At 50.7% G+C, this 15,290-nt stretch overlaps 1 protein-coding gene and 1 long non-coding RNA gene across 2 annotated transcripts; both read left to right on the plus strand.

The window, feature by feature from the left end:
* The first annotated feature begins 329 nt into the window (after positions 1-329).
* LOC144166181 (uncharacterized) lies at positions 330-3,156 on the plus strand. The gene is made up of 3 exons (XR_013321610.1): positions 330-810; positions 2,151-2,287; positions 2,365-3,156. It is a non-coding gene; the product is annotated as an uncharacterized LOC144166181 (long non-coding RNA).
* Positions 3,157-12,997: 9,841 nt separating this feature from the next.
* On the plus strand, positions 12,998-13,735 carry LOC144154883 (epithelial splicing regulatory protein 2-like). Its single transcript, XM_077685972.1, has one exon. The coding sequence runs from the start codon at positions 12,998-13,000 to the stop codon at positions 13,733-13,735; it is 738 nt and encodes a 245-aa protein (XP_077542098.1).
* The last annotated feature ends 1,555 nt before the right edge of the window (positions 13,736-15,290 follow it).

Here is a 15,290-nt window from a genome sequence, read left to right on the forward strand (position 1 = left end):
ACACCAAATTTACGAGAAACGTGTCTTAACAGTTGGAAGAATACGAAATAAGCTTGTTCAAAACACAAACACGAAAGCAGACACAAACACAATAGTCGAGAAAAATAAAAAAGCGCTGCTCGTAAAGCGCGAGCCGATCAATGCTTCGCTTAACTGTTTTAAATGCCTACAAAACAGAAGCATTCAGGTAAATGAAAACAGACCCTCCTCCCCGGTAATTCGCCGACCGGCCAAGATCACAATGTAGTTCAACAGTGACTGACTTTATACGCACGACGTCGTGTGGCCTGTCGGAAGCCATTATACGCACGACTAAGGTCCCTGAAATAACTAAGGTAGCGCCATCTTTAGATCTCGCCGCCTTTCGCCCTCGCCCGCGCTCCTTTCCTCCTTCGTTTTTTGCCATTTTCTTTTTCGCCGGCGAACGCCGCGCGCCATTGGCCAACGGCCAGTGACGTAGTACCTCGTCCCCGCGTTGTTTGTTTTTTCTTCTCTTCGCCGCCGCTGTCCCTTTAATTCGCCATTTTAGGCTCAGCTACCTCGGAGCAAGCCTTATCGAAGCCGCCAGCGTATAACAACCGATAACAACCGAAGAGTCAGGTGCTCGTTTCAAACAAGTGTCGCGTCGGCGTCACTTCATGTAGCGTCGCGATGCCGAGTTGTTGTGCCTTCGGCTGCTCGAATAAGGTCAGTGATGGAAAAAGACTCTTAATTCCGACCGGCCAACGCAACGCAGAAAGGAGAAAAGTTTGGCTGCACAGAATTGGACGGGCAGACTTCAAGCCCACGCTATCATCACGACTTTGCGAGGTAAGTTTTTGCACTTTTTGTTCCCGCTTTGCCAAATTCTGCGCACGTTTGAGCGGCCACTTACGAAGAAATGCGTATTCACTCCGCAACGGTCGTCCACCCTTTGTTCTGAGCAGGCATTACGCACTGCGGGCAGTTTGTCACACGTCGTAAGCTTTGCTTTAGAACTGAGGCCGCGTATTTGTTGTGTGCGCGCTTACTTTCCAGCAGAATCAGGGGCGTAGTCGGTTTTCGTAAGGTTGCCGTGCCGAAATTGAGTTCACGCGTATTCGCGCTTGTTTTGTTCGACGGCAGCTTGCGTCCGACTATGTAGCGAATTTGTGTTCAGCGTGCGGGTGTTCTCTCTCGGCCAGTGGGTACGTTTTTGCACTTTGTTGCCCCTTTGTCAAATTCTGCGCACGTTTGAGCGTTCACTTACGAAGAAATGCGTATTCGCCTCGCAACGGTCGTCCACCCTTTGTTCTAAGCAGACATCGCGCACTGCGGGAAGTTCGTTACGTCGTAAGCTTTGCTTTAGGACTGAGTGCGTGTATTGGTTGTGTGCGCTCTTACTTTTTGGCGGAATCAAGGGCGTAGCATCTCCAGTCGGTGGTCGTACGGTTGCCATACCGCAAAGAATTTCAGCTGCATTCGCGCTCGCGTTTTGGTCGATGGCAGCTTGCGTCCGACCGTGTAGCGAATGCGTTCAGAGTGCGTGTGGGCTCTGTTGCGTGGAATCTTGTATTGTGTAGGCACCCCGGTTGTATTATAAGCCCGTTGTTATGACATTGAAGCGATTTGCTGCGTAACGTGCGGCGCACATTGGGGCAATTAGAGGGAAAAAATTTTCGGCTAGGTTAAAAAGCTTACCTAATTTAGTGACCGCGCCGTTACACTAGCGTTCATTCGTAATTTCTGTTGTCGCTTCGTTAAATTCGTGCGCATTTGAGTGGCCGCTTGAAATGCATATTTGGCCCGCAATGGTTGTACACGTACCCTCTCTTCCGCGTATGCTAGCGTACAGGGGGCCGTTCATTACGTGTTAACGCTTGCTTTACATGTGAGGGTGCGAACTTGCAGGTTGTCCGCTTACTTCATTTTAATTGTCAACGGTGTAGCATATCCGGTCATTGTCATGTGACCCAAAACACGCAATGTAAATGTATTTTCAGCAGACCTATTTTTGTTCAGCATTTATTAGCCGCAAGTTGACGTGGGATGTGGCACTGAGCAAATGTGGAAATGCGAATTCAACCCTGCCACGTTTGAACGATCCCTACTCTCTGGCATTATACCTATACTTACGGAGCGTTTGTGGCATATCCGAGACTCTGTGGTGCAATTTTTGTCTTTCTCAATAGGATCACTTCACGGAAGACCAATTTGAGAAACGGATATTGGAGAAGCTTGGCGTTAAAAAGCTGAAACAAAATGCCATTCCCAGCATTTTTTCACACAGGAAGCCACCACAGCAGCGCAATTAAGCCACCTGCTCGACGTAAGTGCACCATTTTACTGTTTTGTCTACTGGATACCTTTCCACCTTTGCGTCTGCAATCCTACCTATGCATACAGGAGATGCACCATTCTGCAATCAACGTTGCTCACGAGGCCCCGAACTATCCAAGGAGTCTTTTGCTGCTGGTGAGTACACGTAATTTCCAGCATTTATGTCTGCTAAAGTTTCTGACAAGTTTCGCAGCTTACTTTTTCCAGGTTTCATTCAGTTTTGCAGTCATCAGAGTGGCAGATTCCATACCTGCTACGGAATGGGGCTCCAGTGTCCTTTCAGCATGTTTTTTTTTTCACCTTGCACCACCCTCTAATGGTGCAGGATTCTTGTTGAAGTAATTAATTGTTCACCACTACATTGATGTAATAGGTCCAGACAGACAGACTTCATGGCGTGACGGCACTCATTGTAACATCATTCCAAGCACGGTTTGATTAATGTATTGTTGTGGTCTTTTGTTTCATAAAAACCTATCATTTTTGTGACGGCACATTGTGATCTGTATTCTTAGCAGCCTTTTCGTTGATATAAAGCCTTTGCCATTTTCTTAGTCATGGTCAATCTACAGTTTTGCATTTAGTGCGTTGCAGTTCTTAGTTGTCAACTCTATCAATCATGACCTAGTCTAGATGTTTGTCTGCGATACAGCATGTTATAATCTTTACAATCCAATGGTGGTTCATAGCAGACTTGGAATAAAATCCTGATTTTGTGACAACGGTTCATTTTTGAAGGGCACCTTATTGTTTTGTCTCAATCATTGTGATATGGTTTCTCTTTCGAATTTGTTTTGGATGTATTCTTGTGCTAGTGCCATGTACAAATATGCCAGAATATATCCCAGTACAAAGCAATTGTGTGTCCCTGCTTCTTTTAATAATACCTGCATACAATCACGTCCTATAGTGAAAAACGGGATTTGCAGGAGCAATTAATTTCAGTAATTAACTTCATGAGCAATTTGTATAAGCATTGATCCCGCAGAAACTGATCTCTTATTGCAGTCGTCTCTCGTGAGTATTCCGAAGGTTACAGCCTATATTTTTTACACAGTTCTCACCTGAACAGTGGCGGCACACGCAATCTAATGTATCCGGGTGAGAATTTGGGCAGCAGGGCTTTCACGCCACTATGTATACGTGTATACGTACGCACAAATGGTGTGCAACAAGTTGAGGAAATTTCGAAATACGGCGACGAACTCTAGGACGCGTGTCCTGTACGACGTGTCGAAAAGTGTTATCGCAGTGCGCCTTAATTCTTGATTGATTGATTCTGGGGTTTAACGCGCCGACGCAACGCAGGCGATGAGGCGCGCCGTAGTGGAGGGCTCTTATGGATTAATTTTGACCACCTGGGGATCTTTATCGTGCGCCGAAATCTCGTACACACGGGCGTTTTTGCTTTTCGCCTCCATCAGAAAAGCGGCCGCCGCGGCCGGGAATCCAACCCGCGACCTCGTGCTCAGCAGTGCAACGCCTTAGCCACCGCGGCGGGTATCCTTAATTCTTCACTACGATGCACAACTCGATCCACGTTTGCTAAATCGTGTAGCAGTGCAGTCCCGGCCCGCTCGGCTGTAGCAAGCTGTAATTTATCAAAGCCCACACATGAATCAATGTTAGCTGTACAGCATAAAAAGGATTCACAATTGCGCTGGCCTTGGAATACGGTAGTTATTATAGAACTGGACACTACAGTTATAATTGTAAGCTGAGCGCATTCTTTAACTGCGCCTTCTTTGTGCGAGCCTGTTCCAGATATGCCTGACAGGGCCCTCGAAGTAATTGTGAACGCCAATCGCACGAACATTGCTATGCCACGGACGCACTGCCAAAAGTACAGCCGTCTTGGGCGAGGCCAACGAGGAGACGCGAGAACTTTGACCTTGACAGCAGCCTATAACGACGTGAAGGTGACATATATTTTGCAACAGCGCCAAAGCACCGGAAAGTGCACGGAATAAAGGTGGCATGAATGTCAGTAGCTAATGCGGGACGCATACTGAGCGCTGCCTAATGATCTACAACTAACGCAAAAAAACGCGAACGCAAAAAAGCCAGCGCAGCGCTCGAACTTGATTGATTGATTGTAGGGTTTAACGCGCCGACGCAACGCAGGCGATGAGGCGCGCCGTAGTGGAGGGCTCCGGATTAATTTTGACCACCTGGGGATCTTTAACGTGCGCCGAAATCTCGTACACACGGGCGTTTTTGCTTTTCGCCTCCATCAGCGCTCGAACTGCCCGGAACCAAGGTCACCGCGAACCATGCGCGAGCCCTCTGTGCAGCGCTTGCACGACCACAACTTAATCACGCAAATGCAAGAACGGAATTACTGTAACAGAGCGATTTGAAACGTCCACGTTCGATCCTTTCGCGTTCACGAACTATCCTGAGCATGCCGCACACGTCAACAAACACCGCGCTGTCCGTATGCGCCAGCGGCATCCATCCCGCAAATATCCCCTTCTACAAAAAATATACAACAAAACAGCCTCACTTAGGGCGTGTTGGTAATACGGGGCTCTAGAAATAGTATGAAACAGAGCAGTTTGAAACGTCCACGTTCAATCCTTTCGCGTTCACGAACTATCCTGAGCATGCCGCACACGTAAACAAACACCGCGCTGTCAGTATGCACCCGCGGCATCCACCCCGCAAATATCCCCTTCTAGACAAAAATATACAACAAAACAGCCTCACTCAATGCGTGTTGGTAAAACGGGGCTCTAGAAATACTATTAATGCTACCAAAAAGCGATTGCGGCGCGAAAACAAGAGCAAACTGCACGAAAAACTGCAGCGAGCGGCCCGAAGCGTTGCGAGGGCGTCTGCTCTGAGGAAGCCAACAAACATGGCGGCCCCGCTGCGGAGTTAAAGGGACGGCGGCGCCGCGGGTGAGGGGAGAGAAAAAAGAGGAGGGCAGCGGAGAAGGAGGAAGCAGTTGGCGCTACCATAGCCTCCTTTATAACGGTTACCTTAGTTCTTTCAGGGACCTTACGCACGACACGACTGAGGCGCCAATGCGGCAGTTGCTGAACACTGAAGGCGCCCTCATCATACGGGTTGGCGGGTCCCCCAAGCCCCTTGGCGGCTTCGATGGAGGCGGCATGGCATTCGAAGTTGGGGCACGATTTAGTTGCTTTAGCGATTGCGATCACGCCTTCAGAGAATTTCAGCCCCGGAACAAGGCCTTTTTCGTAGTGAAAGCTACAAAAACAGTGGACGTCGTCAATTCGCGGCTAAGTGTACGACTTGAACGACTGCAGAAGAAACTGAAGTACACAAACGCGATAACAGACTCGGACATCACGATAAAAGAATATGACAATAGACTTGGACATCGCCGTGAGTGTTAATTAAAGCGCCCCATTATTTTCGGAACGATCGGTGCACTTTCTTCTTGAGTGTCGCGGTTGCTCGCATGACTGTTATGTTACACGCTGATACTTCTACGCATGCCGTTTTGTTTTATTGTCCGGAATAAACTGGTTCTTTCTGTTTCTTGCGTGTCGGCGTCATTTCGTCGAGGGGGTCAGGCTCGCAAACACTTCGCACATGAAGGAAGTTCCTTCACGACGTATACCTAAACCAAGCAGTTCTTGGAACGTTCAGTGCACATTTGGTTTCTAACTTTTAGTGTAAATAAATGGCTAATGCCCAAAGCAAACATGAAAGCTGTTATTGCTCAACACATGTGGATGTGCTTGAAATTAAATGTCGTGGGTATTCATTTCGAAATGGTGAAAATTGGCTTGCATGTGGCCACCGAAATCCGTTTAAGAATAAAATAAAATGGGGGTTCATCTGATTTCGTTTTTTTATAAGTTGTTGCAACTGAACTTGAACCTGTAAGTTTCTTAACGCGCATGAGTAGAACAGTTTGCCGCATCGTTTAGGCTATCGGTCAACGGAATCCTCCATATACGTGTTAATGCTAAATATAGGGCAGGTGCTTCCATCCCACAGTATTAATTCAGAGGCTGGATAAGAGCACCGCCATCCGTTGTGGGTTCGATGCGATCACAACCCGAGCGCTTCTGAGCTGCATTGACTATGCAGATTGTAAGCCGAGACAAGAAATACGTGAAAATTATAACCTAGGTTATTTTTAGGGAGCTGAACGTTATATAAGAGCCCCAAATTTTCCATCGGTAATTGGGAATATGGTCGGTGTGTCAAGGTCGTAATGTGGCACAGAGCATGTTAAATAAGTCGCATCGCTGCAATCGTAAGTGAAATAAATGCATTATCCGGTTCAATGTCTTGCTTTGCATCGATAACATCAGCTGTGCGTTTTTTATTGCGATACGGAGCACGAAAGCTAAACGAAAACCCATTTCGAGGAGCGTTGTAAGACTGTCATTTGAACCATCGGCTTCGCGACCCGTGGTATGGTACCCGTGGTGCGACGGAAAAGGGCGATAGAGCCGCTTGGAAATTGGGCAAAACGCTCTATCAGGGCGATTGGGACGGGCGGAGCAACAGCGCGGTGCCGGTTGCTTTGGCTGCCGCGTTCGCGCGTCATTCGCGTCGTGCGTATAGTTGCTTCCGCCAGACTTCACGACGTCGTGCGTATAAAGTCAGTCATTGCAGAATAGTCCAGCTCGGAAGTCTTGTTCTCTCTGCTGCATCCGCCACTTGTCCGCGGGAAACACCTTTACGTTGTAGCGCCTGAAATAAGTGAAAAAAAAAAGCGTTCACTACAATGGTAAAAACACGCTGTTTACTAAATACAGCACCTAGCCCCATCCTTAACGCATACACGTGCGAAAATATTCAGCCTAAACTTCTAGCTTGTTAGCACTCCCTATGAAACATGAAACGTACTGCACTATCTATTTTTCAAAACTCCGTTTTCCGGTAGCAGTTACTTGGCTATTTCTTGAGAAAACAGTCCGGACTTCCACCGGAAATGGGCTTCATACTTATTGCAGTCGCGCAAGGTAATATAAAAAAAACTCCAATAGACAAAGCAACAGGCCAGCGGTTCCGTGAAATTTTGTTGTGGCTACTGTACCCATATAAACAATTAATCGCGACTGAAATGTCGTGCCGTCAACGTTTTTTAGCGTACGTTTTGTTTTCTAACACCGCGGGATCAGAGACTACAAGGCACCGCACTACACAATGGGTTCGGAACGGCCGAACGTTCACGTTGTTTTTTTTTTTTTTTTTTTTGCAAGACATCTATGCCAACTTGGAGGTTGAATTGGAAGTCGAACCTTGTGACCTTTAAATGTGTTATATTTCTTAGGGGCAACAAAATAAAGCGACCATTAAAGCGACGATACAAACCTAACTGATATGGTATTAACCTGGTTACGGCGTTGCTGTCGCCTTCGCTCACTTCTGCCCCGTCGGACGCGCCAGATGCGAGCAGAACCGACGGAGAAGCCCAGCGGCAGCGTAATTACTTTGTCGCTCGGCAATATCTTTACGTTGCTCAAGAAAATAACGAAACGAAAGCTTAATTTATAGATATTTTAATGAAGCCAGCGTAATACATTCGCAACTCTTATACTGCACACGAGTGTTGCTTCAACGCATGCTGAACGTAGTGAACCTGCAATGGGAGCACGGCCGCTTGTTCAGAAAAAAACAGCCGGAAAAAGGATAGCTAGAACTGGCGTCAGACAAATGGAAGCATATGTATGTGACCACCTAAGTCTTCGCAAGAACCAACAATGCTAAACAGCACTCACGAGCGCCAGTTGTTATAAACGACGGCTGAAGTTTTGGCGGGAACGAGCGCGATCTCTCCCGCACCGCGCAACAGAAAATGAAATGGTAACTTACGTTTTCAGCGGCGGCCGCAGCAGGCAAACGATGTTCTTCCACCAGTCAGGTACACTTCAAACACAGCCACCGACACCAAAACGCACCTCACAGACACGTACAGGAGTACTACGGCGGTTTCAATGCCACAAAAGAGACGGAGACGTCGGAGCGATGCGTCCGTCCACCAGCCCCGCCGCGAAGAGAAGGACCGACGCGCAAAGGCACAACGCTCAAGTAGTCCGACGGACACCGTTGCGTTAGGACACACAAATGACCATTCCTACTGAACGTGTGACACTATCTCTCACGCTCTTTTGAATACGCTGCACTTTAGTTTAAGTGCGCTTTGTTTCATGGCCCGGTGCTGTGGCTCTTTAGGTAACTTTTTAGGTAGCGCGATGACTTTTTGCTCCGTTGTGGCCTGTTCACCCGCTCCAACCGTCGTGTTCAGACGCGCTATGCGCACGGCAAGGGCGTGGAAAAAATGCGCTTTTATCCGTCAGCTGAAGCGCGGCCTCCGATGTGCTTTCTGTGTCACGTTACTTCTGGTCGCCGTTTGCTTGGCGCTCTATCAATCTTTCAGCCGAGTAACCAATGAGTGGCCGATAGCTGGGAAGCCAATTGGTACCCATGGGTTTTCCAATCATTGGCAATCGGCCTCTGCTGCTTGGGAAGTGAGTGCTTCCGCTGAACCAGCCTGCTACGAGGGAGGTCGAAAGCGCGCGCATTTCGACGCCACTTCGGACCACGACAGCGCGATGACTTTGAGGCGCTCACCGTTCTTTCAACTGCAGGTCAGTTACTTTATTACACATAGCTACCGTGAGGCCAGGACGGCACCCAAACACTCGTCCGTCTCGGCATCGCCAGCGACCATGTTCAACCGGGTGTTTATCCTAACCTGCGACACCCTGGGGGTGGCAGCGAGCTCACGGGAGATAACCCCCCTCGATGCTGTGAGGAAGGAGGCACCTCGGTCAGCAGGGCGGAATAGGTAGGTGCCGGTGGCCGGCTGCACGATCGGGAGCCGCACGGCCAGTTTCCTGGTCTTCTGCCGCTTTGCCTTGCACTGCTTTCGGGCCCACGGACCCTCGCGATGCTCGGGAGCTTGTTCCAAGGCCGATGAGCCACCCGAAGAGCCGCCGCAGGTCACAATCTCCATGGGAAGCCGCCCACTCGGCGTTTGTTATTGTCCCATGGGCGCCGCCATCTTGCGCGACGACCGGACGAGCCGGGGAGGAAGCGGCGGTGGATAGTGCCTAGAATATACTCTAGGCACTATAGCGGTGGTGCAAGAGGAGGCCGGCGGCGCGCGGAGGCTTGTGGCACCACTGGGAGAGAGCGCGGCCGCCCGGCCGTTCTCCTTCGGTATAGCGTCGTTTGGCCCGCGCTCGTCATCCGAGCCATCCAAGACGTCCCGCGGGCGCGGGTTCTTGACGTCTCGCCCATTGGCTCTGCCACGGTTTTGGCCAGGTCTTCTTGCAAATAGTTCACTGCTCCAGTGCACATGGGGAGTGTTGGGGCAGCACACGCAACGGCCGTAACCAAGGTCGGCTCGGCGGGTTGCGCGAACACAGACCCGGGCAGGGGTGCGGGCTTGGCTTGAAGCATCCCCACAAGCTGCTGGGCACGCTGCTGCTGCTGGAGACTGAGCCTCGCGAGCCTGCGGGGACACCCGAAACTCTTCTACCGACCAGTGTTGCGGAGTTGCCACTCCGGAATTGGAATGACTCGGGATTCATTCCACTTTTTCCAGATTCCGGCATGGAATGGGAATGGAATGAGGATACGCTTGGAGCTGGGAATGAAATTAAGGGCGTTTTGCCCGGAATGGAACGCGAATGGAGTCGGTATTTTTAGACGGCGGCGTCACCATTGCTGGCGCCTTCAGGCTACTTACCGTATTTACCCGATTCTAACGCGCACTTTTTTTCCGGAAAAATAGGCCGAAAAATCGCATGCGCGTTAGAATCGGATACAAAACCGAACCTGCCGAAACAGCGAAAATTTCGTCTCCCCCATCGCCATCGCCATCTCAAGATGGCGCCAAAGCTCTTAGCAACGATTTTCCGGACGCAGCAAGCCTAGGCGTCTAGGCTTTTCTATCGGCGTTCACACAAATCGTCATATCGTTTCACTTGCCCGCTTGATAACAGCAATGGCAGCAGCGGCTCCCACGCGTTCAAAACGAGCGGTCGGCTGAAGCGTGCACCTCTGGAAAAGCTCTCGTGACAGGCGTGCGAGGCGTGGGCCACGATCCCATCGACCATGGTTGCGCGTTCGTTCAGAAGTGTGGCATCGCGAACGCGCTTGAAGGCACCGAGGACGAGCTGTTGTGCTCAGCGGAGAGCGACGAGGAGTGAGATGAGTGAGATTACTTAGGGAAATAAATCGACCGTTTCTCTGGCATTCGTTTGTCTGGGTCACAAAGTCACGTGCGCGTTACAATCGGAGGTGCAAGTTTTTTCGTTTTTTTTTTTGCCAGGAAAATCGGGTGCGCGTTAGAATCGGGGGCGCGTTAGAATCGGGTAAATACGGTAATTAGTTCGTCTGTGGCGACGACTGCGGCGGTATATCTCAAAGGGAGCACCGGTGACGGAAAAGATAACGCGTACCCGGCATCTCGAGTAACTGAATCCGCGCAGCGCATATGAAAGTGAACTTCGAGCGGCGCAAGCGCGTCTGGACAGTGGCACCGTTAGGTCGGTTCTTCGTGCTTCGGAAGCCTTTTTGAGGCATATTTTTCCCTGTACAACCGTCCGTGGCGCCGATGGCAGAACAACGTCTCTCTCACTGGCAGGCGCCGTGAGGCCAAGCCAGCAGGCGGGGAATATCACCGAGAAGCAGGGGGGATACAAACGGCGCGCATCCGAAGCCGCGGTGTTTCTCACCGCAAGCTCGTACTGCGAAATATTGGAGCTACAACATAAAGCGTTCACGCATGAAACAACAAAGCGTTGTCCTCCGGCGCGCAATGAATAGCGTTGTAGCTTGTCAGCCGGCCTGGTAGGCATCTCACACGAATACGGAGCCAAGCTGTCGACCGTCTGTCCGTGTGTTGCAGCGGCCGCGGGGCTCCAGCAAATCAATACCAAGGCAGCAAAAAGAAAATTGTGGGTGAGGTATTTGCGTGCCCGGCACCCGCCAAAAGTATAAGAAGCGAGCTTCGAATATATTTATGAGCTTTCTACCTCCACGCTCTGCCACGGAGGCTACGGTAGTGTGCAGCTGGGATATACAAATACGTAAGATATTATATACGGCAATGCAGAACGCAGCTGTCCACAGGCGTTTGTTTCTAATAGTTCTGGCTCCAATAGCGCCCTTTTTGCGAGTGCTTTAACAACTGCGACACCGTGCTTTGCTTCGATCCGAATGTGCGGCACTCTCATCCAATTGTGCCAAACTTGTTCGTGCTTTGGTTGTTGTGCTTCCGTGCACGTGGCCGTTGCGCCTGGGTACAAACGTACCTGATTACTGAAGCCTTTGTCGTCAGCTTGAAAATTTGGGAATCGCCACTATTCAGGTAGGGAGGTCTGATTTAAAATTTTTGATCAGGTCCTCGACTATATGGTTGCGCATTCATGGAAACAACTATAGGCCTGATCATACTTTATTTTGACAGGGCTCCCCTCACGATATATTTCTCTCACTTTAAATGAGGGGGTCGTAAATAATGTCGTGTATTGGACGGATTGGGCTGAGGTAGTGCCAGGGCAATAAACAATCGCAATGTGGAAGCGGTGGTGGAAGCGGTGGTGGAAGCGGTGGTGGCTTTCCTCGAGTGAATGCAAAATTTGTAAACGGTGTTCTGTGACTCTGCCCTCCTGTCTCAAGCGTTGTTAGTGTACTGTTAGTGCTCAATGCTGTAGAGCACTTGAAATCATTCAAGTAGGCATTTCGAACGCGTGTACGTGTGAGCCAGCTTCACGTTACATGCCTGTGAGTTATCCACAGAATACTAATCACGCTGGTATGACAGTGCGCAAAGCAGGTAGCAAGATAGCACGCCACAGACTGCAACAAAACGGAAAAAGCCGACATCAACGTAATAGCTGGTTCATCTCGCGTCGCGCAAGAACAAACAGCTAAAACATGCTAACATGTAAATACTGCAATAATTAGTGGGTTTCCGCTACTTATTATGCAAATATACATGTGTTACATAATGCGTATACCGTGTGTGTGTGTCATTGAAGCAACAGTAAGAGTGATAATCAAGCGAATCCTAGACAACCAGGAAAGCTAAGAATAACCAGCTGAACCTTAGCTCACGCTACGTATATCCTGGCATAGCCGAGCTAAGCCACAACAAATTTTTTACGTTGAGGAATTTAAGGAATGGAATTGAACTTCCCGTCCATTCCAGGAGTGGGAATGGGCTAACTTCTGTCATTCCGAAGAATTGAAAGGAATGCAATCACGACAAGTTCTAATTCCTCGGAATGGAATTGGAATGGAATGGGGATGCCCATTCCGCAACACTGCTACCGACGATGCAACATCTGGATACGCGCGGCCGATGCACTGGTCGAAGGCGGGGGCAGGCTGCCGCGCGTCGACATCTGAACTGTCACATAGCGACGCGAAATACTGGATACAGGCACGAAAAACGGAGCGCGAGTCGTCAAAAGCAGGGAGGCGAAGAAGAACGCGTCTGCACTGCTCGACGGCGCGAGCGAATGTCTCACGGTCACAGGATGGCGAAGGAATACAGCGCGTTCGCGTGCATCTCCCTCTCAGCCTCCGCAGCATCGCTTGCATGCGCCCTCGGAATACTCTCAAACCAGAGTCGAGGACGGCGGAGAACGAACGCTCGAACCCCGGAGCTCCAGCGCTGCAGGAATAACGACGCGGCCGCCATTGAGCCTTCTTTCTTCGACGTCCTCCGTACGTGGCGCCGACCATTCCAATGCAGTGCTACGCCGAACGACCGCTGTCCTCCAGGAGGGACTGCTTGCACCTGCAGGGCTTGCCGCGCGACGCCACCTTGGAGACCATCCTGGAGCTTCTGGGCCCATACTCGCAGGCCGTTGTGCCCTACGGCGTGTACGTGGTCTATGACGCAAGCGGCCAGTTGTTGGGTGAGGCCTTCGTCAGGATGCACTCGGAGGATGCGGCCTTCATGGTGGTCAAGAACTGGAACCCGCACGTGCTGGGGCCGCGACGCATCGACGTCTGCGTGTGCTCCTTCAACGACATCTACGAGCTGCCCGGGAACGCCGCGGCCGTGCAGGGATTGGCGTCTGCCGCGGTGGCTGGCGTCGCTCCGCCGCCGGCGTCTCCCTTTGGCGCGTCTGGTGCTACCCTGATGGCTGTGCCGGGGGGGTCGTTTCTCCCGCCGCCGAACGCGCTCTGGTACCCGAACCCGCTTCAGTATCCTGCTCCGTGGTTCTACCTGCCAGCCGGTGCGACCATGGTTCTCCTGCGTGGCCTCCCTTACAGATGCACAGTGGAGGATGTTTTGTCTTTCTTCGGCGACTTCCCGTCCGTGACGTTCGACAGCGTCCACATCGAACGCTTTGTCGACGGACGTGCGTCAGGCGAGGGCATCGTGGCCTTCCCGTCTCGAGAGGAAGCCGAACGCGCGGTCAGTGAGAAGCAGGGGCGCAACATCCGCCATCGCTACATCGAACTTTTCATCCCTTAGAACCGGTTCACAGCCGACAATGCTACCCGCTGTCTGTGGCACCTGGGAGCTCCGTGGCGCTGTGGACTTGTTGCTGCGTAAAGCCGTCGTTGCTCCTTCCATATTACGAATTTATTTCGTTGCGCGTTGTGATGTTCAGTGTGCGCGCCACTGAAAATGCCGGATAGCTTTTATTTTGTCGCACAATACATGCGTTGCTGATTTCCGTCCCTTAGTGTGTGTGTTTTTACTTTTTACGATGGAGCATAGTGAGCGTCTGCTGCGCGCTCAAGTGTCTACAGATGTCTTTTTCTTCCTTTACGCGTGCCTCATGAGGTGTCCATCTCGTGCTCCAAGTTATGGTTCTGGGTGCCGCAGTGTTCCTCATTATTACTAATGAGAAATCTTAAGCTGGGAACAGGACCGGCTTTGGAGGAAGGGCATGTAATTCCCTGCGTGCGAGCTTGCACTTTTGAGGCCGCCTTGCCTGAGCCTGCAGAGGAGAAAGTTCGCCGTGGAAGCACGATGCGAAGGTATTTTTGCACAGATTTTATTTCACGTCCGACGTTTAGGCTCAATTCATTCATTATTAATCGTACCAACAGTTTCATGCCCGGTTTGAACTCGCTAAATTTCTCGCTTGATCGACCCCGCCTGCTTCTTGAAGCCGTGACATACGTTTGTCGTCTGAACAGCCCGTTTTTCGGCCAGGGTTATAGTAGCGCAGTAGTGTTTAATTGCATGCAAATTAAAATAACCTAACGTCGATGTCGCCAACCGCGTGCTCCCATGTTAGCGACGTAAAACAAATACCATGCTGTCGTAATATTTTTCTCTTGTAGGTTGGGTGAAATAGGAGCGCCCGGCTGTGGCTCAGTGGCTATAATTAGCTACGTGCTGTTGAGCCCAAGCACGCCGGTTCGATTCCGGCCGAGGCAGCCGTTTATTTCATGGAGTTTATTTCAAGATTTCGCTGTATTGCCTAATTAATCCGCGGTTCTCATAACCACAAGTCCATACGCCATGCGTTACGTCGGCGTGTAAATATTCCCCAAAATTTGAAATATTTTGGCACACGTGGCAGTATCGATGGCGCCACCGCATTGTACGCACTGTGTGTGCATGTGTAGCGAACGCCCGTTGTGAGGCTTAATACGGAGGTTACAGAACAAGTTGTGAAAAATCGGGTCGGTCCAAGCACGCAGCGTTTGTTTAGTCTGGCGGTCGGGCGGGATGGGTGGTTGCAGTTGAGATTTGGCGGGCTGTCGCCTCAGCGCTCGTGCGGGGCGAACGGGACCGACCGTTCGCCCCGCTCATCGCTTCTTCCCCACGCGGCTGTGGTGCGTTCGGAGAAGTTCAGTTCACGCTGCTTAGACTGACCCCGCTGCTCTTTTACCTCGACCTGCGGCAGCGGTGGCACCAAGCTAGAGCGTTGGCAGCTACACTCGAGCGTACACGCGAATGAAAGATGCAACACGACGGCCGCGTACAGGAACAGGCCCAGCGCCAGTTTTGTCATCTGCATTTATTTTAAACAGAACAGAGAAAATTTGCGCAGGGCGTTTCTAACGCGAAG

The sequence above is a fragment of the Haemaphysalis longicornis genome, unplaced genomic scaffold (genome assembly GCF_048455015.1).
Source record: "Haemaphysalis longicornis isolate Haplotype H1 unplaced genomic scaffold, Haemaphysalis longicornis Haplotype H1 scaffold_1, whole genome shotgun sequence".
Classification (NCBI taxonomy): Eukaryota; Metazoa; Arthropoda; class Arachnida; order Ixodida; family Ixodidae; genus Haemaphysalis; species Haemaphysalis longicornis.

Excerpts from the sequence above, each read along its gene's own strand:
- LOC144154883 (XM_077685972.1), top strand. The coding sequence starts at position 12,998 with ATGCAGTGCTACGCCGAACGACCGCTGTCCTCCAGGAGGGACTGCTTG.